Source organism: Melanostigma gelatinosum (genome assembly GCF_949748355.1).
Source record: "Melanostigma gelatinosum genome assembly, chromosome: 19".
Classification (NCBI taxonomy): Eukaryota; Metazoa; Chordata; class Actinopteri; order Perciformes; family Zoarcidae; genus Melanostigma; species Melanostigma gelatinosum.
In genome coordinates this window covers 7,364,360-7,390,135 of record NC_136652.1, presented here as the reverse complement: position 1 = coordinate 7,390,135, position 25,776 = coordinate 7,364,360, and the positions used below count along the sequence as shown (strand labels likewise).

At 40.5% G+C, this 25,776-nt stretch overlaps 3 protein-coding genes across 4 annotated transcripts; 1 reads left to right on the top strand and 2 right to left on the bottom strand.

Moving 5' to 3' along the window:
* Window positions 1-1,054: 1,054 nt before the first annotated feature.
* Window positions 1,055-10,100, top strand: trim54 (tripartite motif containing 54; the record flags this gene model as incomplete). Its single annotated transcript, XM_079291137.1, has 8 exons — window positions 1,055-1,240; window positions 1,523-1,701; window positions 3,823-4,003; window positions 5,265-5,360; window positions 5,830-6,063; window positions 7,234-7,256; window positions 9,163-9,299; window positions 10,024-10,100. The coding sequence occupies 8 exons, from the start codon at window positions 1,055-1,057 to the stop codon at window positions 10,098-10,100; spliced, it is 1,113 nt and encodes a 370-aa protein (XP_079147263.1).
* Window positions 10,101-13,630: 3,530 nt separating this feature from the next.
* On the bottom strand, window positions 13,631-14,590 carry uts1 (urotensin 1; the record flags this gene model as incomplete). Its single annotated transcript, XM_079291551.1, has 2 exons — window positions 14,536-14,590; window positions 13,631-14,005 (listed from the first exon to the last, which is right to left on the bottom strand). Exon 2 carries the CDS (start codon window positions 14,000-14,002, stop codon window positions 13,631-13,633), a length of 372 nt encoding a protein of 123 aa, XP_079147677.1. The 5' UTR covers window positions 14,003-14,005; window positions 14,536-14,590.
* A 2,503-nt stretch (window positions 14,591-17,093) lies between these two features.
* On the bottom strand, window positions 17,094-25,505 carry mpv17 (mitochondrial inner membrane protein MPV17). Of its 2 annotated transcripts, none has more exons than XM_079290508.1 (8): window positions 25,459-25,505; window positions 24,778-24,858; window positions 23,138-23,253; window positions 22,503-22,595; window positions 21,783-21,878; window positions 18,259-18,291; window positions 18,073-18,125; window positions 17,094-17,810 (listed from the first exon to the last, which is right to left on the bottom strand). In XM_079290508.1, exons 2-8 carry the CDS (start codon window positions 24,848-24,850, stop codon window positions 17,741-17,743), a joined length of 534 nt encoding a protein of 177 aa, XP_079146634.1. In that variant the 5' UTR covers window positions 24,851-24,858; window positions 25,459-25,505; the 3' UTR covers window positions 17,094-17,740. The 2 variants fall into 2 exon arrangements, with proteins under 2 accessions (XP_079146634.1, XP_079146635.1); XM_079290509.1 differs by having other exon boundaries at window positions 24,778-24,855; window positions 25,467-25,493.
* Window positions 25,506-25,776: the final 271 nt, after the last annotated feature.

Below are 25,776 nucleotides of genomic sequence, written 5' to 3'. Positions count from 1 at the left end.
TATTAAGTTACAAGTCGTTTTACTTCAGTAAGTATGTTTTACTCAAAGTAAAAAAATCAAAGCATCAAAAATTCTTAAAGTACAAAAGTACTGATTCATAGTGACCCATTTCAGAATAATATATAATAATAATAATATATATATACTCAGCTCTGTTAGCACTGCTGCCGTTGTTTGCGCTGTTCATGCCGTTCGCACCGTTAGCTGCTATCCGCCGGCTCAGCCGTCGCCATGTTGAGAGCCATGTGGAGGCAATTCCTCAATCACAATCACAACCATTTTGCATCTGAATGGCCTGTAGAGTGCTGCAGAGATGACCTTTTGCTCGTCCAGCCCCCTAAGTTAGCATGCCAATGGTCCCCTTTACAAAAAGCCAATGGGATTTTTTTTACACATTTTGTTCAGCTAACCTTGCATATGTTCAGTGTCCTATGTTCTTGATATAAACTAACATTGATAAGTAAGAACTATCTTTGCAGTTCAAATTGCAAATGAATGCAGGGACGTGGACTCTTCAAATGCAGTTTAAATAGTAAAAATCCATTCAGCCACAGTGGAGATGAACAGAAGTCTCAGTTGAGAAATGGAGCTAGCTGTTTATGCCAAAGTGCTAATGAGCATGGAAGCCGGAGGTTGCATGATGTCACAGGGATCCCCTCTTAAGTATCAGACTTCACACAGACACCATTTGAATCATGGTGGTTCCAACCACTGTCCTGATCTTCTGCCGCGCCCGGAATTTCCAAAGGTCGGGCTGGAACGCAGAACCCAAGCCAGAACAAACCGAGGATCTAACAATAGCTCCCAGTCCAGCTGCTGTGGGACGGAGACAGGGGGGCGTGGGAGGGTCTTTACGTGGGGGTTAGACAGGCTGGCAGGGGGGGGTAAAGGGAGAGACAACGGGGGAAAGAGCCGTTGTAAGAGCTAGAAAAGAAGACGGGGACAATATGACTAAAAACACCAACATCTAGGATATCCCCCTCACCTGTTGTTCCTCTGCTTGTTGCCTTCTTCTGTCTTTTTGTTACGTTTTACTCACCGCTCCGTGGAGGGGATGAACTTTGCTCTCAGGCCTCCATCAGCAGGCAGTTCTGGGTCCGGCGCCGGCAGAGGAGCCACCATGGAGAACCTGGAGAAGCAGCTGATCTGCCCGGTCTGCCTAGAGATCTTCTCCAAACCCGTGGTCATCCTGCCCTGCCAGCACAACCTCTGCCGCAAGTGTGCCAACGACATCTTCCAGGTGAGTGTGTCCTGAAAGGGTTGTTCCTTTTTTCATCCCAACAGAGTTCTTATTTCAAGCAACCATCGTTAAAAAAAAATACTACCACAACAAACAAACGACATGTCTGCTATATTTCTTTTGTGTATTCGCATGTTTCTCTTGTAAGACATTAACCTGCAGGAGAATCCCCTCATGGGACGATAAAGACGATATTGATATTGATATTGGTGTAGAATAATAATACATGCGTTCTGTTTTCTAGACATTGTTACTTCTACTCTTTCCCTTCTCTTGGTGCAGTCGGCTAACCCTCTGTGGCAGTCCCGCGGCTCCTCCAGCATGGCTTCCAGCGGCGCTCGCTTTCGCTGTCCATCGTGCCGCCACGAGGTGGTGCTGGACCGCCACGGGGTCCACGGTCTGCAGAGGAACCTGCTGGTGGAGAACATCCTCGACATCTACAGACAGCGGGAGTCCTCCAGGTGAGCGTGTGTGAGTTTTTAACATTCATAAGCACTATAGACATTTAATAAATGGGTTATAACACACTGTAATGTCGTTGCAAGCAGATCTAAGGACGCTTTATGAAGTTAAAGTATTTATCAACAATTAGCCGAACCATTTGAATCATTATTTACAATCTTTATCACTTTAAAATACCCTTAAATCAGCTGTTTTCTTCTGTCACATCTTCCAGACAGGTTTCACAGAGAAAAGTCTTTTTATAGAATCTGAAGTGAGACGGCATGTTATTGTAATCATGAGTGACCACCAACAGAGAGCAGTATTGTACTCTGTTGCTGCCAGGCCTCCCCTCTCTGACTGTTGCCTTTGTTTGCCGGCAGTGCAGAGTTGATCCATCCACACTGATGGACATTCGTGGTTTTCATTCCAGACTAAAGTTTGAGACTTTGAGATGGATAACAACAAACTGGTTCTTGCTTAAAGGATATATGCAGTCATTTTTAAGTGAGGAAACAACCTGCATTGATCATTTCTGAGACTTTGAATTCATGGTTGTTTGCTTTTAAATGTAAAACACTTGGGGGTTATTGTTATTCATAAAAAGTATAATAATGATAATACATGGTTACAAAGTGCTTCATGTGGTTGAAGAAGGATTTAAACAGTTCAGGACTGCAATGAGGAAAATAAAACCAGACTGTTGAAATAATACAAAAACATCATATAATAAATGACCCAACAATAATATAAGATGTGATAGAGCCAGATGTCAAAGCAGGCTTCAGTCACACAACACCGCAAATATTTTTTGCCAGTTTTGAAACATATGCACCCTCTTGATTACCCCTCAGGTGATGAATAGCATTTTTATTTTTTATGTGTTGTTGACGACAAGTTCAACATGTGATGTGTGTGTGTGTGCACGGGAAACATACTAGGATGGAAAAGACTGTCAAAGAAACTCAAGAAGAAGAAAGAAATGCATAAAATATGGAACAAATTAGTTTATATACACATCATTTGAAACGGTGACTATTCAAACTTTCCCTGTTCAGAGGCAGAGACACTCTTTGGAGTTGGAGATTTCAAAGTGCAGGGTAAAAACCAAAATAGACAACGACATGACAACTTCATGTAACATAATTGATCTCAGAACTTCTAAATGACGATGCTTACCGAACATATTTCACTGTCTGAAGTCTATTGCTACTTTACAACTTGGTGTTAAAAGTCAAACGTCCTCCTCTTCCGCCCATCGGCCCTTGTTTTGTCAGCGTGCACACTGACTACAACTCCACGCTGATATTTAAGTCGCCCTCGCTCCAAAATAGAAGCTGCAGCGTGAGTCACTCATTAGAGGCAGGAGGACAGGAGTCCCCTCGTTATCTGCGTGGGCTAAAATAGATGTTTTGTAACTTGTAGTTTCTCACGTGTGGACAGATTTATCACCTATTTAACACCTACGTCAGAGTACAAAGAACCCTTTATGGCGGGTTTTTTTTGTTGCTTTATGTAAGTATCGGCTTTGCTTTTTAGGATGCTCCAAAGTGCCGATGCTTCCCAACTGCCCACCTGCACCCCTGTGACCTCCATGAGAGGGCTTCAGAGGACAACTTGTGTGTTGTGCTGGTTGTTTGTTTTTGCTTGTGTGATAGTTAAATGTCTGGCATTGAGGGAATAATATAGATTGCACACTGGCAGCACTGACAAATCTTAGAGACAGACAATGACGTTAAAAACAACAACACACAGAACATAGAAGTTATTACATCCTTTGGATGTTTACTAGAGGAACACCATCTTGGTTCCCAGGTGGCAATCCTCCACTGATGTCTAAATACATCAGCAATAAAAGTGCTAAAAATCAAAGTGCTTCAAGGTTTATGTCTGGTCCTCATTGAAATCCAAAATAACAGTTTGAATTAAAAAGCATGTAATCTGATGTTTGTCCAGTGATGATGTGGCCCTGAAAATGCTCAGTCAGCTTCTTCCTATGAATGATGTGAGCCTACATTGGACACACAAAACCAGAACAGGTTTTGATTATTTCCACACGAGTTGAGAATATCAATAATAAATAAATAAAGCAGTGCGTGAAGGTTTGAGGATCCGTTTCTACTCTGTGTGTCCCCCTCCAGGCTTGTGAGCATAAAGCCGGAGCAGCAGCAGCAGCAGCTGCTGTGTGAAGAACACGAAGAGGAGAAGATCAACATCTACTGCCTGTCCTGTGAGACGCCGACCTGCTCCATGTGCAAAGTGTTCGGAAAACACAGAGACTGCGACGTGGCACCGCTCGGCAGCGTTTACATGCGGCAGAAGGTGAAGAATCAACTTTACATTCGTTGCAACGAGGTGCCATTTTCACTTTGCTACTACGACACTTCCCCTCCTCCTTCATTCAGACGGAGACATTGCTCTCCTGTGTTGGAAATGAGCAGCTTCTTAAGGTCTTTATTTCCAACTGAAGCCGAAGCTCGTTTAAAAGGTCAACGCACCAATAAAGAGGGTTTACAAAAGTGCCAACTCTTGGTGGCCTTTATCTTACACACTTCTTTCCGTTTCTATTTTTAAATCTTTCCAATACGGCAAACTAAGTTGCACACTGACCTGCCACCCAGTGCAAGTACACACTGTATGAAGCCACTGAAACCAGGACACGCCTGGTTATCTTCCCGACATCTAAAGGGCAGTTCCAGTGACACCAGATATTGTTTTACATCAAATATATCACACGGAAAAAGACTTCATTTGCTCATTTGTGGACACGCGAAGACGGAGTGCAGCAGTCCGGGCGCGTTAATGAGCAGTTGGCTTTGTTGACATTTCCGTGCCGGCCTCTCCATCTCTCCCTCTGTCGCTGATTCACTCATCTGAAATTCAGATGAGGTTTTGAGGAAAAAGCTGTTGATGCTCCGTCTTCACGCAAAAGGTCAATCGGACAAACAGAAAGTCTGTGATTTATCGTCGGCCTGCGTAGGGGAAACTGTACAAATGTGCACGATGTCACGTGATGCTCGAAACAGATGCAGGCTGGTGACTCATGTTGTTGTGCTTTGGTTGGTTGGCGACAGGCTTGTAGAGCGTTCTGCATTCCTCCGCCAACACTGCACACGATCCGATAAATGTGTGTTTTTTGACAACAGAAAATGTTCACGGATTTTAAAAGAGCGTCCTGATCTGCATAGAAGAACATATACTGACGTAGAGATGCTGATTGGTTGAAGGAGGTGTTCATTGGTGGATAAAAACAAAATCTTTTCTGTTGTTGTTGTTCGAGGAATGCTGCAAAGTTATTCAGACGTGTGATTGGAATAATTCCGATTGTATTTGTCACTTACTGTATACAGACAAGTACGTATTGTGAAATGATGTTTCGTCAAAATCCCAGGCAGTGCACAACGCAGATACAAGAAGTTATTACAGCTGAACCAGATTTAAATATAGCAAAATATACAAAACAGTAAACGTGTACAAGATAACACACATGGTTAAAAAGCGAGAGTAAAATATGACGTGAACATTATTGTTGTTGATGTGAATCCTTTAAATTTAACGTCAGTTCTGTTCCGGATGTTTGCAGACGGAGCTGAGCGACGGCATCGCGATCCTGGTCGCCGGTAACGACCACGTCCAGGCAGTCATCACTCAGATGGAAGAAATCTGCCGCACTGTAGAGGTTAGACACACACACACACACACACACACACACACACACACACACACAAGAAAACTCTTTTTTACCTTCTTCTTGAGTTGTTATGTTCCTATTGGCACTTTGTTACGTAATGGCCTGTTGTTCATGTGTCAGCCAATAACGAGTGCTGAGTAATATATTTCTCTCCATATTTGTATGATCCATACTGTAAACCTGATTTAGACATTGTACAGGCCGATATCGTATATTTTTATTTGTGTATTCGTATATTTGTATTGTTGTTGTTATCTTTTCACTCTTCCCACATTGTATTGAAGCTGCTGCACAGTAGTTTCCCTCTAGATAAATACAACTTCATCATATAATAGAAACATACAGTGCTGACTTAAAGTGGGCCTACGTTCAAACTAGTAAGTAAGCAGACAGAGCAGACAACAAAGTGTATTTATACTGTATTATAATTGTATCATAATCTTCTTTCTCTCCTCAGGAGAACAGTCAGCGACGGAGAGAACAGCTGGCCGACCGCCTGGACGGCCTGGTGGCCGTCTTGGACGAGCGGAAGCAGGAGCTGGTGGGGCTCATCACCAGAGAACAGGACGATAAACTGAAACACGTTCGATGTCTCATCGGCCGGCACAGCGATCAGCTGGAGGCCGCGGTGACGCTGGTGGAGTCGGCCATTCGGTCGATCGGAGAGCCGCACATGCCTTTGTTCATACAGGTTGGTGAGGCTTCGGATCAGCTGCAGGGTTGAGTTCGATGATCGGTCAGTCAGTGTCATTTGTTTTCCTTCTTTTTCCTGAGAATTATGGGGGGGGGGGGGGGGGGGGGTTAGTGACCCACTGATCCGGATCATCCAAGTGGGAGATATTTTAAAGGTTAATGTCAATGTTTTTTAAGACTCTTTATCCTTACATTATTTTTAGGCCAAGAACAATACACCAAAAAATAATTGAGTTTTATTACAATGCAGAAAGCTCGTATGAAAGAGCATTTTGACCATTAAGTGAAATCAGCTGAATTAATACATTTTACTGATGTACGGTGGGACATGTTGGATTCTAACCAATCAGGATTCAGGACATGACAGGAGGGAATAGAAAAAAAGTTATGAAAGCCAATATTTTTTTAACCAAATCATATTCATGAGAAGTGCTTGTCTTGAACATCACTAGATGAACTTGATGCATTCGATTGCAGTTTGCATATTCAGCTTTCAGGAAAAGATCACACATTGATTATGTCAAGTTCAAACTTTCCAAACTTTTGAATGAACTTTTTAGAAGCCTGAAGACATGAAATTATTCTTTAATTTATAAGATTAAAAGCAGAAAATAAACCCGATACATCTGTTTTCTTATGCATGTAACCAACCAGATTATTAATTGGGGTTCCCGTGTTATTGTCCGATGGACCAAATGCTGTTTCAAAAGCTGTTCTACGCTGATGAGAGGAGGCTTATCCAAAATCACCTCACTACAAGCTTTTGGTGTAATTTGAGGGTTGGGTGAAACAAAAGTTCAAAAGTGAGTTCATCTCGACAGCGGACTCACTCGTCTCTGAAGCAGATTGTTACTTTGCATCCTTATTTCTGATGCAACGTGACTGCTGTGTGAGAGAAGGTATGAGCCTCGGGTGTCACTGTTTTATGCCACATCCTCTGCCGGAGCAGCTGTTGAAGGAGACAGAGTTAGTGGCAGCAGGGCAGTAAAACACCATGAGGCCATTCTGGCAGCTGGCAGGATTTCTTAAAATCATGTTTTTTTTTATTTGAACACGGTGACGTGTCTGACAGATCTCTCTGACTGATGTCGTTGGCACAGACAACTGAAGCACAATGTGATTCATTCAGTCTCCGTCTCTTTGTTGTCTGTCTTCTTAACCCTCACAGAGCGCCAACGTCATACTGGAGAAGTAAGTCGAATATTGTTTGCGGTGAATCTGTGGTTCTGCATTTAGTGAATGCGGTCAGATTTGAATGTTGATACATTATACAAGGTCCTGAAGGTGACTGAGTGTAGTACGATTCTGTCCATTATTGCTACTTAGTAGTTCTACTCCAGCACATTTCAAAGGTAAATAGTGTAAGTTTGACAGTTGGAGGTACAATATATATAGAAAATGTCAAAATCTATAACAGTTTAAAATACAACGCATCATATAGTTCAGAATTTCTTCAGTAACATGTCTAAAAAATCACAATATATTATGTTCAAAATACTCTATTCTATAATAGTCTAGTCTTTCTCACCATTCACAATACCTCTATCAATAAAACATAACAATCATCATCAGTGAAGTTATTAAAAAGTTATATTATAGTAGGTCGAAAACAGTCAAAAAAAGGTCATGATACAGTATGTCGAAAGAAGTCATAAAACAGTCATGATTAATTCATAGTATTGCTAAATATAAAATAAAGACATACTGTTATTATTTGACTTTTTATAACATTAGAATGACAATACTATGAGTTATCACACCATTTATGACATACTATATGATGACATTTTTATGACATTTTATTTTTATGATATATTATGGATTTTTATGAAACTTTAAGGACGTGACGTTTTAATGAAATTGTTAATGGCAAACTATACTTGAAATTGTAATGACATTTTGATGGCGTAATATACTATGACTTATCTATGAAATATAGTAAAATGTTATGACTTTTAATGGCATTTTATTGGCAGACTATATCCTTAGAGTTATCCATGACATATTTGATGACATACTATAGTCTGACTTTTTAGTGAAACAATTTACTACAACGTTTTTATAACATTTCAGTCGCATACTGAACTATATGTTTTTATGAAATGTTATGACATAGTATGACTTTTTATATCACACTACTGTGACATTTTCATGACCTCATACTGTGACTTTTTATGACGTACGGTGCTGTGACTTAGTATTTTAATGGCATACTGTACACACATTTCACATTTCACATATCAAGCACACTTTATAACAGCGTTATTTTATTGAATACTATTTCATGACTTTTTAATGAAGGTTTTTAGGAATACTAAACTATGACTTTTCTGTGACATTTAATGACAAACTATACTCTGATTATTTTATGACATTATTCATGACAAACTATGCAATAACATTTTATGATAGTTTATGGCACAATATATTATGACATTGACAGGCAACCAACACCAAAACAATCTAGAATGGATAAATAGCAATACAGATAAGAGAAAGTAAATATTTCAGATTTTGAAGTGAACTTTCCCTTTTAGTTGATCACTTCAATGGATCGAAATCTGAACCCTACAATATCTGACCATGTATGAGTCTGACTTCATTCAAAATGTTCCAACATTACAGAGAATAAATGTGTTTTACCCAGGCATGTTCACAATACAGATGAACTCATGTTACAGCCACATCAATGTGATGTCTGAATGGGAGTTTTTTGTTATGAATAATAATTTGCATTATTGAAGTTGAATGTTTTCATTTGTACTTGAATTTGCACCTTTTTTGTTTTTATAAGCTTCAGTAAAATTCAAACTCCAGCTTCGATTCCAGTAAAAGGTGCACATAGTTTATTTATATAATATAATAATATGTTGCCACAAACTGGCAGCTGCCTGCAAGTGTTACTTAACATCAAGGTTTATGGTGAACATCATTTTCTAATTACATAGAACAGTCATGTTAACACATGAATCAATAAACCCAAATTACAATTTCCCAAATTCGAATACTGTGTAAATCACAGCATTCAACAGTACCTTAACTTAAAGCAGTAACGTAATGTTGTACTTTGAACAGCTTTGTGTGTTTGTGCTGGCAGGATGGCGGTGACAGCCAGGGCCTCTACCATGGAGCGTCCAGAGCTCGGTTATGAGGATATGAGCCACTTCGTCATCGATACCGACGAGCTCGCTGACATGCTGAGGAACATCGACTTCTCATCCGGCGCACACCGTGGTACAACATGCGTCACTGACATAAACATACTCGACACAGAAAAACTTTCCCCTGGGACTGTTATACGATTAAATATCATATTAGAGCATTCATCCACATGCGTCAATGTAAAAGCAGAATGTTACTGTCGAAGAGGTGGAGCTAGTTTTAAACTGTTTTATATGGAGTTGCAATGATGGTTATTTTCATTCTGGATTCATCGACTGATTGTTTTTCTGGATTAATAGATTGATTGTTGAAATTCTGCAGTCACAATTATGGAAAAGTCCAAAGTGACATATTCACAATGCTTTATTTGTCCAACAGTTCAAATTCCTCGATTAAGAATTAATTATTTAAAAAGAAGAAAATCCTCGCAGGAACCATGAAATGTTTTTTGCATTAAAAATGACTTCACGCTTCTAAAAGTACTTTCCAAATCATTTTTTTGTCAATTGATTAATCGTTTCAGTTTAGTAGTTTATACTTTCATAAGTTCTTCATATGTTTTGTAGAAATCTTAATTTATGAAGTAACTAAAGCCGTTTTTTGGTGAAGGATTAAATATAAGTCTATGACTTGACCTTGTAAGTGAGAAAACGTGTGTGTGTGTGTGTGTGTGTGTGTGTGTGTGTGTGTGTGTGTGTGTGTGTGTGTGTGTGTGTGTGTGTGTGTGTGTGTGTGTGTGTGTGTGTGTGTGTGTGTGTGTGTGTGTGTGTGTGTGTGTGTGTGTGTGTGTCTTTAGGTGTGGGAGATGATGGAGAGGCAGATCCTGAAGAAGGTGACGAGGAGTCCGAACTTGACTTCTGCCTCAGATTTTGAGACCAAAACAGAAGTATTTGTTGTTTTCGACAAGTCAAGGCCAGAGTTGAATTTTTCTAAAGGTCAGAAATCAGAGTAAGAATGATTCAATATTGTCTGAGAGACTAACAGAACTTACAGGGTGTTTGAATCTCCCTGTCAACCCTGGATTGATGGTTTGATCAGGGTTTGCTTTGTGGTGTGTCTGACTCCTCACATTAGTAATTCAGCTTCCTGCCATCAGCTGGACAGGATGCACCTGAAGCCCCTCTCGTCAAACGTTTGTATGTTTTATACACGTAAGCAACACACATTAGACAACACCGCCAAATTGATAACATGTAGTTTGACACACTTTTTATTATTTTATTTATATATTTAGTCCTAAATAGTAACTAATAATACTTTCCTGGAGATTTTGAATTCATCCCATGTTCTGCATCATCAGAGTGCTCATTTGTGATGGAGGCCTTTCACATTGCGCACCAAAGATCATAGACAGAGGTTTCACAACAAAATAAAATCTAACTTTTCATCATTTCTACTGTAGACGATGCTCCAGGAAACATGGAAATTCATTTCAAGGACCCCTTTATGTCATATAGTAATATATGTATATATATATATATATATATATATATATGAAATACAATACATAAAACAGATAAATGACAGCAGTCACTATAAATACAGAACACTCCTTTATTAGCGTTGATATAATCACAGAACAATACTTGTTCGTTTTTAACTTTGTTGCACTTTTGCCTCAAATAGTTATCCATAAGTGGACGTGTCATAAGATGCTACATACTATATATATATATATATACAATATAAATTCGTAGTACATGATAGCTTTACTTGTAGCGGCTCGTACGTCATACAATGCTACGTATTTAAAGTGTTTCAGTGAACGTGGTGCCGACAAAACACGTTTCTAAAACTGCAAAAGAAAGCGCTGCACTGACTCCCAAACTGAAATAGTGCCAGCGTGTCAGAGCCTGTTTATAGATGTTCTTGTTGCTCTGCTGATGAATTGTAATATTTGTAGCAGCAGCAGCTCACTGTGCGTCGTACAGAGGGGACGTGTGAAGTCCTCTCTAACAAGACCACTTACGTAAAAAGAGAGCTGCAGAGAGTGAAGGATTCCCCTCATCCACTCGGGAAGGCGACCGCATCATCCGTGCTTACTCAGTCAGAGGCGGCGACAACAGCATCATCCTCCTCCGTGCTTTGTGTGACACTAGGCCGTGCAGCTGGAGAGTCACTGGTGATTGTTTCGACGTGGGATGATGATGATGACACTGATGATATTCCTCTTTTGTTCTCCACTCGAGGTCCTCGCTGCAGTCCTGAGGAAACGTGAAACAGAGACGTGAAGTGGAGGTTTACCAATAATCCTCAACAGTGAATTTAGCCACAGGAAACGACAAAGAGAACATGGGAAAAAAAACAGCGAAGTGACGGATGAAAATACCTTTCTATACATTACCCATCTGTATTTCTTTCTGCAGCAGCCTAGATGCAAGAGCACCGACCAGATTTTATCCTCCCACATTGTTGCCTTTTGTTCAGTCAAGAAATCCAGTGTATTGTGTGTAAATATAGCTCATGTATAAGCTCAAAGGAATGTATACGGTGGATTTAGCACTGCATCCTGTGTTGTGGGAGGGAAAGTAAAAAGATTTTCCTTCAGGATTTAAAGCCCTTACATAGCTTTTTCCGTCACAATGTGACCGATAAGTAATCTCAGCCACAAGGGGCTGCGGTACCTGATTTTGCGGTCAGGTGACGTCTTCTGAAGTCAAAAGTTCTGAGTTCTGCAGAATAACAAAGTTAAAGTTATGATGACACAAGCGTTAGTCATTGCTTTGCATCTACAGAATGATATGTGATGGCATTTGCAAAGTGTAACGAGGGAGATGAACCAACACATGGTCACACACACACACACACAAACAGAGATTAGGCCAAATAATCACCAACACTCCCACGGTTTGGACTGAGTCAGAGAAACAAAGAACTCAGAGGCCATTTCAACTTCTGTGTTCAACTTGGACATTAACTTCCATCGTGTCATGGGCTCCTCAACATTAATGGATCTACAAAAATGCTTGGTAAAGTCCATTAACCCGATCACAAGCTGGGCGAAAATCTGTATATTTCCGATATTTCAATTTTCAGTGTCAGTTGTCTTTGGGAAAGCTCTTTTTACAAATCGATCCATAAGAACCATACAGCACTCACATAAAGTTGTATTTTTATTACCGATTAATACACATTTATAATCAGAACAATAACAGAATCAAACGATTTTTACTTTAAACTTTTTTATTAGAAATATAAATGGCAAAAAAAGCTTTTTCTTATTTTGCGAAAACAATATGATCAGTGTCGGACAGTTGTTTTTAGGAAAACAAGGCATTTTTTCTTCTTTTTTGTTGAAGATTAGCATGCTACAGGTGATACAGTACCAGTGATAGTGCTCCCACTCAACAGACAAGAGGATGTTGTCGATGGAAAACAAATCAACATAAAGCGTGTTTTGTCTTTCCTTCCAATCATGCCATTACATTAAGTTTGATCAATCAGAGTAGATTTAAAACAACAAAGAGACGGAGAAGGGTTCGATATCCTTTTCTTATCCTTTCCATTTAATATTGTATCGGACGCTAAAGAAAATAAATAAATAAGAATAGTTCAGCATCTTTGTTGTCTATATCATCCTCAAGAAGGTTCATAAGAAAAAGAGAAACCTTGTATTTTGGTGATTGTTCATCATAAACTGGAGATCAGTGATTACCCTCTTTTTTATTCACCACTATATGTTGTTGGAAAATGTGGAGAAAAGTCTCTCTGAACCACAATCATTACTGGATAGTGTATGAAGATGTTTCTAATATCTGAAATAAAAAGGTTCTACACATCAGCCATTCAGATATCTGGTGGTTAAAAGCCAAACACCAATCATACACTCTACAACAGACGTATTTAGCAGCAGAGGCAAATCATTCACAGCATCGCCTCCATTAACAGCGAGGTCACCCAATTTGCTGACGAGAAAGATCTTGAGAATGAATTAAATCAAACTGTCATTTGTAAATGTTTCGGTCAGCCCTGCAGTTCTGTCATTTTCATTTCAAGCATCAAAACATTTGATCACAAACACCAATGACAAAGACAAACGCTGCTCATTTCCCGATCAAATGTCCAATTGTGTCCAAATGTTGAATTGAGAAACGATACCCGACAGGTTCTCTTTCCAACGGTTGTTGTGTTGCGTGTGAGGGGTGGGGGTGAAGCCAGGGGGCGGTGGAGGGGTGAGAAGTTCATTTCCATATTTTCCAACAAAGTCTTAAAATAACACTTAACAATTTACATGTTTTACTCGCGGATGCGGCGATGCGTAAATTGGCACCATCTGTGCGTAAAATGATGTGGAGAGGAAAGCAGGCGCACAAAAAAAAAAAAACGAATGTCAGAGGTCTTGAATACTTAAACAGCGGTTTGGCTGTTTTAATTAGGCATTTAAAATAAAAGGAAATAGAGCTTTACTTCCCGACCTCGTCGAGGACTTTGCGGTTGAGCAGAGCCCGCTCCCTCTGGCTCTCCGTCTTGGCAATCTGGATCATATTCCTCAGCAGGTGGAAGGTGAGGTCGATGGACAGCGGCGGGTCTTCGCTCCTTTTCAACAGCTGCACCGCGGTCCTCACCGCCTCGTCCTCTTCTCGGGGGAGCAGGTGCAGAGGGTCCGGGTGTCTCTCGCGGAGAAACCGCAGGATGCTGTCGCCCAGCAGGTCGGAGGAGGCGCGGCCGCTGCCATCCAGCCAGCCGGGGAGGATGCGCGGTCTGCCGGCGGCGGGGCGGAGGTGCGAGGCGAGGAGGACCGAGGAGATGAGTAGGAGCAGTGGGACTGGCTTCATGTCCTGCAACCAGAGGTATTCATTAAGATGGCATGCGGGCAGTTCATCACACAGACTCACCAGGTAAAGGTAGCGGCCAATCTCACCACTATACGTTTGTCGCACACTTTTGCGGTTTTCCCGACTGATGTATCTTTGCGCAATTTTTTTCTATCATGCAAGAATGAATGGCTTTAAGCGAAGAATCGGATGCCTGTAAAAATAATCTGGTAAATTGAATAAAGGCCCTGGATTATGATGACCTGGCTATTTTTTTAAACTATATGATGTTATCGTTCCTGCAAGAAGATCAAATAAGCAAAGTGTTTGAACTTTTTAAAAGATTAAACTTGACCAAAAAAAGCTGAAAATGACAAAAAATGATTTTGTTGTATTCGCTTAATAGTTTAATAAGATGCACTTAAGCACGAGATAATACAAAAATAGCATCTCTAAAGATGCTCTGCCTGTACCGTTTGTCTTCTTTATTAACCTGCCAATTCAACAAAACTTAACTTAAAAAGAAAAGAGTAAATGAGAACCGCTCTACTCACTTTATTCTCTCCAGATGCTGCAGCTTAACTTCGTGATCGGCCGGTGCGATCTCAGGTCAGAGCCGAGTCTGATAAGTCCCTGTGAGCGAGGACTGGAGAGGACGGAGGGCTTTATACATCCAGCCCGCTCCTTTGACGTCAATGCAAGCACAGACACCGGTTTGGAAACTGGACAACTATCGAGACAAGGCAATATAATCCCGAGGGACAGCTGGATGCTGTGATGACAGGATATAAAGGGTGATTTTTAATACAGGTTTATTTCCTATCTATGACGGACCTCCCAGGGTACAAGGGGAGGGGGGGGGGGGTCTCTGATGTTGGGGATTCAGCTCGAGGGGATCATCAATAAATTATTGCTACTTGTCTAAATGCTCCTTTTTTTGTGTTGGATGTGCCAAACAAAACCTGAGATTTCAACTCTTTTCTAGCATTCACATATTTTATATCTGTTGTTTTCTTGATGAAAGTGCACGACTTGTTTGTGTCATTTGCAAATGTGCATCAAATTGCCCCAAATCAAACAGAGTCGAATCTCAACTTGGACGTGATGAAACTGGAGTCTGTGACACAAGTTTATCTAAAGACAACTTTTAGCAGTCAACTTCAGGCATGCTTTAGGTACAATCAAAGCACATTGAGGATTAGTGTCCTACTTCCTTTCAACCCGAAGTGATAAGATGAAAAGCACGACAAATCTGTGTCAATCAAATAACTATTTTAAACACTGAACAAAAAGATGAAAAATCCTTTTAAACTCAGTGTGAACTCATCTGAATGAGCTGTCCATGGTGCTGGTGATCAGTCACGTGCTTCCCTGCAACTGTGTTTAAATTTGGCGATCTTTTTTGGGGTAATTTCCTCCATTAAGCCACACTCTCTAATGCTGAAAAGTCGTAATCCATATCAGCAAAGTATTTTTCCAAATTTAAATCGTTTCATATTTAGTCATGGACGTTTAATGTTATAGAGAAATCCTGTATTTGAAACCAAGTTTCCAATGTTTTTAAATGTTTTGTTGTCGCCCTTAATGACCAGATACAGTTAGTGAACATTATTCTGTTCATTTCTTTTCAAATCAACCCAAAAAAAACACACCAGTGAAGGCCTCAATGCAGTTTTGTTGACCTTCTCATCCTGAAAATGTATAACTTTGTTTATGCTGATGCATATTTGGATGTACAAACAAAAAACAACTGTCTCAGATCAGAACAAATAACTGGTTAAAGGTAGTTTCCTCACCAAAAATATTGGCGTCCTCACCGGTGTAGATTCAGTCTTCAGCTGTAACGACTTTAACCTGAACATCAGCTCCATCATGCCTCATGTACATGTTAGACAACTGTATCTTCATTTAATTACCACAGTTTAAAATCTCAAAAATGGATTCCAGCTTTCTCTGGAGGGGGGCTCGTATCCCTCGGGGGGGCCGGGGGGGTATTTGGCAGACGTGCTTTCCCCTGATAGCCCAAGTGTGTTTGTGTGGAGAGAAAATAAATAAATGTGTGCAGTCAATTTGGTTGACAGCCCAGCTCAGCAGCCTCCAAACTGACTCCGGCCAGCCAACGCTGAGCCATGAAAGTTAGCGAGGTCTCTCTCTCACTCACACTCTCTCTCTCTCACACACACACACACACACACACACACACACACACACACACACACACACACACACACACACACACACACACACACACACACACACACACACACACAATTGACATGTAAAATAACAACCTTTATTAGCTTAGATGCCACAGACGGACTTGCTTATCGAAAATGTGCACATTATCGCAAAAAGACTACGATGAAGAATCTGAACTTCAACAGTGCTTGTCGATGAACCGATGGATTCACGAGTCTGTTTTGCAGTTCAATGCAGTTTAACACAAAATAATTCAATGACAATGACAAAAAATAGTTTGACATTTTGGAAAATGTTCTTGATTTCTTGCTGTCGTGTTCGACGACGGGGTCAATGAAACTCAAGTCCGTACGGTAAAAACAAAGCTAGACCCCGCAGCCGATTAGCTTAGCACGAAGACAGGAAACGGCTAGCCTGGCTTTGCAGAGGGCGAACAAAATCCAGCCAAACAGCAACTTGTTGTTCTACAATTTGGTTTTTATACAGAGCAAACACATAAGATATAATTAGTGGGTGCTGGTAGAGGGATTTTGTTATCCTTGGACGGAGCCTGGCTAGCGGTTCCGCCCTAGGTTCTAGTCATTGTGCTAAGCTAAGCGGCTTCCAGCCGTAGCTTCATATTTATCGTATACAGCGGTATCGTCTTACTCTGAGCAAGTGTATTTCCAAAAGAAGGTGTAAATGTGAAGTTAGTTGAAAGAGAATGGCAGTAGAGAAACATATCACTTTCTTAGTGCGTTTTGTTCTCAGTTCAATGCTCAATAAAAAAAATGGAAAGGATTTCCCTTAATGTTTTTGTAATTCAACAAGCACTTTGTTGTCTTCTAGCAGTATACTGAAAGCAGCAGAAAGGCAGAACTGAGTACACTTTAATGTCTGTTTATTTATTGCAAGAAATATTGTTATTGCATTATTAACAAAGTAATTGCAGATCACACACATATCCATGATGTTTTTCACCCTCAGAAGTCTCAAACAGGCCAGAATGCATTGCTACTTTTGCACAAACAACGTGTGCAGAGCAATCACTCACTTTGTGTACATTCTTCACAGAAACCTAAGAACAGCTTGCTTTATTGGGAAATGTAGGAACAACAGTTACTTAAGTACACAGATGAGGCAGGTGAAGACAAAAGGAGTAAACAAAGTATGTAAATAATAATAGATTAGTACAAATCATGGAACATCACTGATGAAAGAGACAAATGAGATGAAAATCAACAGAAGAAGAGAATCTGAGGTAAAAACGTGCTTCATTAGAATATATATATAGATATATATCTAATGTGTGGCTACACCACGGCAAATCCTATTTCCATAAATATCAAACTTTCACACACATTTATGCAAAATGCAAGTGTGACTTTGTCATTCAGAGTAGACGAGCACTTTCTCCCGACCTTTATAAGTGAGTCAGTCACAGTTTTACACATTGGACATACCAGAAGAAGTAAGTTACACCAGAACGGCCCGTATCTCACTGACAAACACACACACACACTATAAAATGAGTGTAAAATCATCATCATCAACAAGACAGGGCGGACTTGTGATGATTGCTCACATCTTATTGGCCTTCCAGGTCAGGTAGGAGTTCCAAGTAACAGCAACACTCTGGACGACAGCCAATCTGCAAGCAGGAGGAGGTTTCACGCGTTTGATTTGGAAGTAACTCAGCTGATCACTTCATCGAGAGGGATTTCGGGCTTTTACAGACAATTCAAAGTTATGATTTTAGCAATTAAAACACAAAAACAAACTGCAGTGTTTAACTACTGTCAGACAAATATGCAACATTTTAAGTAATCCTAAACTGCATACAAATGTAGATTCTCATTCTTCGCACAGACTTCACATGCGACTGTCTGTATGATAATGAAGCCGTATCTCACCGGTAGTGGAGTGGAATGAAGTAGAAATTGGCAATCTGGACTGCAGGCCAAAGCTGAAACATAAACAGACAATAAGATGCACAATATGAGGTCATGTGAAATGTTGATGAATATTTACTTCATATGCATGTCTATATATCTGTCTAAATAAAATGGTGACGCATACGGGGAAAAACAACAACTTACGTAGTAATTTGAGATCAGGGCATCTGGGTAGTCCTGTGAACGTTTTAAAAATAAGATCATAAAATAAGTTAATAAATCAGTATCATAGCGAGTCACTTTTAAATCAGTGACTCACTCATTGAAGAAGTAAAACACCTTTTGGAAGACATTGTTGCTCAGGAGTTGCTGGTACTTGTTTGTCTTGATGTTAAACATCTGTAAAGAAACTGTAAAAGCTGCAGTAGACTCATTCTCCATCACTGAACAGTTGAAACCGGCGGTGTGGGGCGAAGTGACAAATGGTGATGTGTTGGAACTCCGGTTGGTGAGGAGTTTCATTCCAAAACAAATGCTGCACGCAGCCAGAAATATCAGCAGATGGCCACGGTATTGTTGAGTAATTGGTAATGATCGAAATCTCTATTAACCCCTTGTGGACACAGTATATTCTAGTCAACTTGTGGTTTGGGAAATCTTTATTTTCCTTTAATGTTCACAAGTCGTGCAGAGGACACGTTACTGCATTTAAAAGAATGGAATCAGAAACAAAAGGCTTCTGGGCAGTGCCTGTTAGATAATGGAAGCAAGCTTATTTATTTCATTTCTCAACAAAGCTAGAAAGCATTAGCTAAACAAATAAAATACGTTTAATTCAAATAAGAAATCACTCCTGATTTACGAGAGTATACTGTCTGCCATTTTATTTCAGTGTGCAAATTCTGTAAAAAAATCGGATATATTGGGTCCTTTAAACTTATTGATTTGGCTTACTTTACTGTTAATATCGCTGTAGAATGAACTATAGAGTGTCTAATAAAGGGAAAAGTGAAAGAGTGAACTCGGGAGAGATTTCAGATACAGCTTCCGTCTCTGTCCATGGTCCTGAAATATTAAAACCATTAAAACCTGCAGTATTTACTTACAGACAAACACCTGTAGCTCTCCTCTCAGCTGGAGATCAAACACATGATCTTAACTTTATTACTTCTGCAAACCAATAAGCAGGTTTCTTACAGGATTTTAAATCCTGAATAGAAAAGACTCCGAACAAAAAAAAAAAAAGCATAAATGTGACTCAACCAGTGGCAGAAGAGGTACCGGTACTCACATCTTGTAAAAGTGTAAATAAGTAAAAGTAGAAATGTATAAGCATCAAAATGTACTTCAAGCACAGAAATTGAAAGTATGCAGAATAGCCCACACATAACAACACAAGTATTATAAGTATATAATAGTGTATAAGTATTTAGTAGCAGAAAATGGAAATACTCAAGTAAAGTACAAGTACCTCAAAATTGTACTGCTCAGCACTGGTACTCAGTAAGTTTCCACCAATGGGCCCAACAATTTTGGACTCCACAGTAAATACGAAAGGTGTGTGTGACACACACACACACACACACACACACACACACACACACACACACACACACACACACACACACACACACACACACACACACACACACACACACACACACACACACACACACACACACTAACCCATCTACCTAAAGGTCACCTCAACATGTCTCGACACATAAAAACAACGAGCCAATGTTCCAGTTCACGACCTTTTTTTTTCCGGTTGATTTTATTTTTCTTGCCGGCCAAACGGGCTACTTTGAGCCACCTGAGGTGAAACTGCCTCCGCTGATCGCCGCGTCAGGAGACACGTCAAAGTCTTTCCTCCCACTCTCTGGAGAAGACGGGAGTCTTCCTCAGCTCCTCCAGGGGTTGAAAACTGTTTTCAGTTACTTTACAGGAAATGAATGCACTTCAGTGTCTCAAATTAACAGAACGATACAAGACGTGTGACAGCATGTCAATCAAACTGTGCTTATGGAAGACTGCTGCCAATTAAAGGGAGGAAACAGCTTTTAATTCTTTAAAGGCAAAGTCTTGATTGGACGTTAACCATCAGAGCGGCTGCTTTAGTGAGCGGCTCCATTCATTTCTCCTCTCACATTTCCTCTTTGTCATGAGCACATTTGTCATTTATTTTCTGTCCTTTCTGACATTTACCAGGTTGGCCTTTCAGGTCCAACGCGCCTCCTTTTGTAAATAATTGATGGTGACCAGCAGCACGCTGGGTAAGCAAGAGGCGGCGACGGACGTTTGAGCAGCTGGCATCAGAAGGACAGTTAGCTCTGACCTGGCATACAAATACAAACACACACAAACATATATATATATATTTATATATATATGAAGGTATGAGTCACTCTCCAGCTATTTCCACATTCCCCTCATCGCTTCCTCCATCACAGGAAATAGTTTCTAATAATAATAATAATAATGAGAGGTGAGCGTTGGAGGTCGGATGCTGTGTACTCTCATTTACCTGGGCTCTGTTCACACAGAAGGGAGACTGATCTCCAGCCAGTTGGTGTCGAGTCTCAGGGAGGAATTGCGGAACACAAATCAAGTCAAATCAGAATGAAGACCAAGAGTCCAGTACCAACGTAAAGCTACCACAAGGAGTGTTAACCGGTTATGAAACAGTGCCTATTTAATACTGACTGCGCTTCCTCCTAGACTGGAGCCAATATGTCGATGATATTTATGAAATACATTGTGAGACTTGGTGTTAATTAGGGGTGGACGGTATAGAAGGTACGGAAAGTACACCGGTATGAATTTGCCGTATGAATGATATCAGTTTTAGGCCATACCAGCCCTGGATTCAAGATATGAATCAGCACCGCACAGCCATTACGAGCATGATGACCAACATGCACCAGGTTATCTACAGCAGGCTGTCTACAGCTGAGAGGCTAGACCACTAAACCTATTCATGACCAAGTCTCAACTCACCAAACTTATTTCCCACATCCCAACTACTCAACATTGGAATACTCGTGTCAGGATACGAATTTAAATTTTTTTTTTTTTAAAAAGCAGTTGGACTATTTTTGTATTCTGCACATTTGAGGCAAACACATGCTGCATCTAAGAGTTCAGGTCTGAGAGTTACTAAGAGTGATCAGTCCTTAGAGCCAGTTTCACTTGATGGCTGATGTTGAAAGTGGAAAACTTTAAATACCGTGGTCCAATTCCGGACTCCCAGGTGAGCTTTGTGACTTTATCTTCTCGGGAACGTAGCGGTCTTGTTGTCAGTTAGCAGATACAGGAGAGTGTTTCTACTTTTTAAACTTCCTGTCTTGGCAGACAACAAAAAACCCCTCGACTCAACTTTTGACAGAGAGGACGGAAAGCAAAGAGTACGCTGGCAGATGGCTCCCAATCTTCTCCCTCTGGCAACTCAAAATGTATTTAAGGAGTCCTTCGTCCCAAGAGCCAGCAATGTTCTCACCTCCGTCAACAAAGTGACCCGACCTTGTCTGTGTTTGTTTTACTAACCGCTTGTCTGCCTTTTATGTTGTCATGTCTTATTCCCCCCCGATGGCCAATAAAGATATATTCTATTTTATCTGCTGCAATAAACTCTCTCATACACACACACACACACACACTGTGGCTGTGAGGACCGGAAGCTGCGAGGCGGAGGGAGTTACGCTTCTGTGAAATGAAGGTACACTCACCCTCTTGAGCTTGGTGACGTTCTCCTCCACCGTCAGTCCGTTCAGAGCACCAGAGATTCCGAGGAAGGCTCCCAGGAAACACGGAGCGAAGCACAACTAGGACACAGGAAACGAGAAGAAGAGGAAGTCAACTTCAGGAAAGAAAGTGAAAAAAAACAATAAAACACATCACCTCGGTGATGGTTAAATAGGTGTTTGGACGCTTCTCTGCTCCTGAATTTCACACTGGTGTTTTTCCTACATTACAAAAATAGTTCATGGTGTTCTGGAAAGTAGTCGCTGAATCCGTCTTCATTTCAGAGAAAAATAATGTGGGGCAGATTTGTTTCACTCCCTCATAAACTGAGAGACTTGAAAGTGCTGAAACCACTTCTGTTCATTCGCCATGCTCCTGACCGGCACTCCCACACCTTAAACATCGAAGTCAAGGACCCAGCACGGCTCAGTTTAGACGCGGATCAAGGCTAATTACTGTTACCACAATGACAAGTTCTATCATTGGAACTAGCAGGCTTCACAGAAGCTCACAGACATTTAAAAAAAGGACAGAGAGAGAGAGAGGATCGATTGTGTGAGCATCAAAAGAACTCAATTAAATAAATAAGTTCAAGCACTTTCTCTATTTTATCTTAAGGCCTTCAAACTCAAACTTCAAGGACCCATGGGAACCATGAACAGCAAGTTAGTAGCAGTAGAAGAAGAGAGGGATGCTGTTCTCACCTGGTCAACCAGCATTTTCTTCATGGCGGCACTTTTCGTTCCTCCAACCACCAGCCGGTCCAGAACTTTGTACCAACTGCCGATTACTGGACCCTTAGTTGTAAAAAACAAAAAGAAATGATGAACTTATTCTCTCGCTCTAAACCTTCACACTAAAGAAACCTCAGGGGCTTTCTGTCCATCGCATCACTCCCTGAACTGCAGTGCCTGCATGCAGACTGCACATTGATTGGATTGAGCCACTAAATGTATATTATTCATGTGAGGAAGTCTGATCCATGACGTATGAGTTATGAGACAGTCGTTACCTTCCAGATGAAAGAGTGTTAATGCAACACAAGTCCTGTGCGTGATTGAAGAGCCGTCTATAGCAACAAACGTCTGTACGTCTCTTCTCCATAATTCATAAGGACGAGGCAGCCGATTGGCCGAACATAAGACGATCACGGACATAAAAATAAACTTGAATTCACAAACATACAAAAGGCACGAAGAAACACTGGGCAACATGGATGAGCACGTTAGTGCGTCACACGTCATCTATAAAATCAAATCCTCACAAAACCTGCCACACCAACACTTTTCTTATTGATTTATGTGTTTATACAAACGACGAGAGTCCAGGGGACGCTTACCACGAAGAAGAAACCAACGCTCATCATCTTGGCCGTGCGCCGCACGTTGTGATGAGCCAATCCTCTTCTCTCAATCAGCTGTTGGGCGATGACATCACCGACACCCACCAGCGATCCTGGAGGACAAACAGGGAGACAGATGCTGTGTCTGAGCACGGCGGCGACACAAATGTACAAATGGAGACGGTGTTTTATATATTTTTCACATATTTTCTCTGCAGCTACAAGAGAATCTGTTCATCTGTATTCAAGTCTTATTTAGACCATAAATACAAGCAGTCAGGTGACAAAAACTGTTATATATAAATATAAATTCACTTTAGGCACATTTATCCTTGCTAAAATAATTGCGATTCACACTGTTGTATTGACAGTCAGTTTTTTCTTTTATAATTCCTGTAAAAAAAGTACCTCAAAAATTGTACATGTACTTTGTTACATTCCACTACTACTAATAGTAGGTCTTACAGTTTTGACATATTTCATTTAAACTCTATCGCCTCTGGTTGATGACGTGCTTCAGACAGATGGGGAGCGCTGCCTCCATCTAGTGGTGATTAAACAGCACTGCGATGAAATACTAAAATCTATTTTCTTCAAACATGAACATTTAAACATCTGCTCAGATATTTGGAACACAGGAAGTGTTACATTTTGCAGCGATGTCATGTTCGACTGTGGTCAGATTAATAGATACACGACAGGTCTGACGTGCTTTTCTGCAATTTAACATGTGGCCCCTCGTGTCGCTGACTTTTAGAGGAAAGCCACTTTTGGAATTTCTGGGAATGTTTGGATAAAAAGGTCAAGAGATTTCTGAGAGTGTTCCCCTCAAGCTGTTTGGGAAACTGCTCACATCCTAAAAAGCTGTTGTTGCAGCTTCTACCGAAAAGCAGTTATTTTCATCATTAATGAATCTTTTTATTATTTGTGTGAAAACTTAAGTTATATGATTATCGTTATTCTGATTGCATACGTTTTGTTGTTAGGAAACACATCTTGTGTACAGTGACTCCATTGACAAAAGCTCACAAGTTAAGAGAGCCAAAATAGGCATTTTATAATTGCTTAACTTGTCTGATGAAGCTCTAAATACAGTTACGTTACAAGGAGAACACACACACAAAAAAAAAAAATGGTGGTCACTCAGTTCGAAGGCCTCTCTTTGTTGATTCTGAAACTGGAGCAAAGGTCCAGCAGTTAAAATGTTAAGCCCCATGTTTCACTCACCACACACACTTTACTGTACTTACAGTGAGCTCACGTGTGAGAGAGAACACGTCGGCACTTTGATTAGGAGTACTTAGTGTGGAATATATAACACATTCAATATATTTGTATACATTTATACAACAGTTAGGCTACTCAAGTACTGTCCTTAAGTACTATTTTGAGGTACTTGTAGCCTACTTGAGTGTTTTCTGTTTTACTTCTACTCCACTACAATTCAGAGGCAAATATAACTTTGCAGATTTAGATGATTAATACTAAATATAACGACAACAATGACTGTATCCATAATTATAATCCAGCATTATAATATCTAATAGTCTGAAATGAGCCATTGTGCATATTGAGTGCTTTACTTTTGGTACTTTACGTTATGCAGTAACGTTATATGTAGATGGAGTTGTTCCTACCAGCGGTCACTAACTGCACTGTCCAGGGGTATTTGGTCATCAACACTTGGTAGGATCTCCACAGGCCCGCCATTCTCCCTGCTAGGAAGAACAAGAAGAAAATCATGAAAAGGGATGCTGCAAAAACGTGATGTTGTCCAGTAACCCGCCCACCGTCAGGGAGGCAATGTGACTCAAAACAAAGCCACCCCACTGATAAGCTCCGTGATATGGTCAATTACGGCTGGTCGATTAGTTCAAGTAGTAAAAACTGCTACCTAACACCCTCCACTGGATGAAACGGAGACATTGTAATATCAAGTTAGTTTGTAATTAAGCGATGTAAACACCGAATTGAAGCGTGGCTTCAAATAATAAAGTTAAAACAGGTTGTGATAGATGGAAACAACAAAGACAACTTTAATGTCACTTATTTAAACTCGGTTCGTCGTAACGTCCGGTCTCGTTCTGGCTAGAGGTAAGGTTACGAGTACATATTAGCAGCATTTAGCAGTGTTGCGTCTTAATTAACGTTGACTGCGTTTATTCAGGTTGTTGCTAACTAGCTTAAAGTCTGTAACAGCGAGTGAATCAAAATAACTTCTAACGGTATTCATTTCTTTAAATGTGCAAGAGCTGCTACTGCTCATAAACACAACTATCACCGCACGAAACACAACTTCAACGTGTATTAGTACTCACTACATTACAGTCAATGTAAGTCAAATGTGCACGTGAGCACCGGCTCCACCGGGTGAGCTGCGGGTGATGCCTTCACGTGTCTGCATCGGGTCCGAATTGTGAGTTATAGGTTACACAAGTACTGCAGACAGGCACATTCACTTCGTTGTAAATTATATCAGGAATTACTTCAGTAAAGAGCTAAATTAGGAGGCTCTTAACTGATTTGTGTTGAAGCTAAATATAAATCCCTTTCTGCTAAGATACTTTAAAATCAATTAAAAACTGTTGCACAAATATGTTACTGCTTGGTCAGGTAATGTCAATATTTCAGTATTT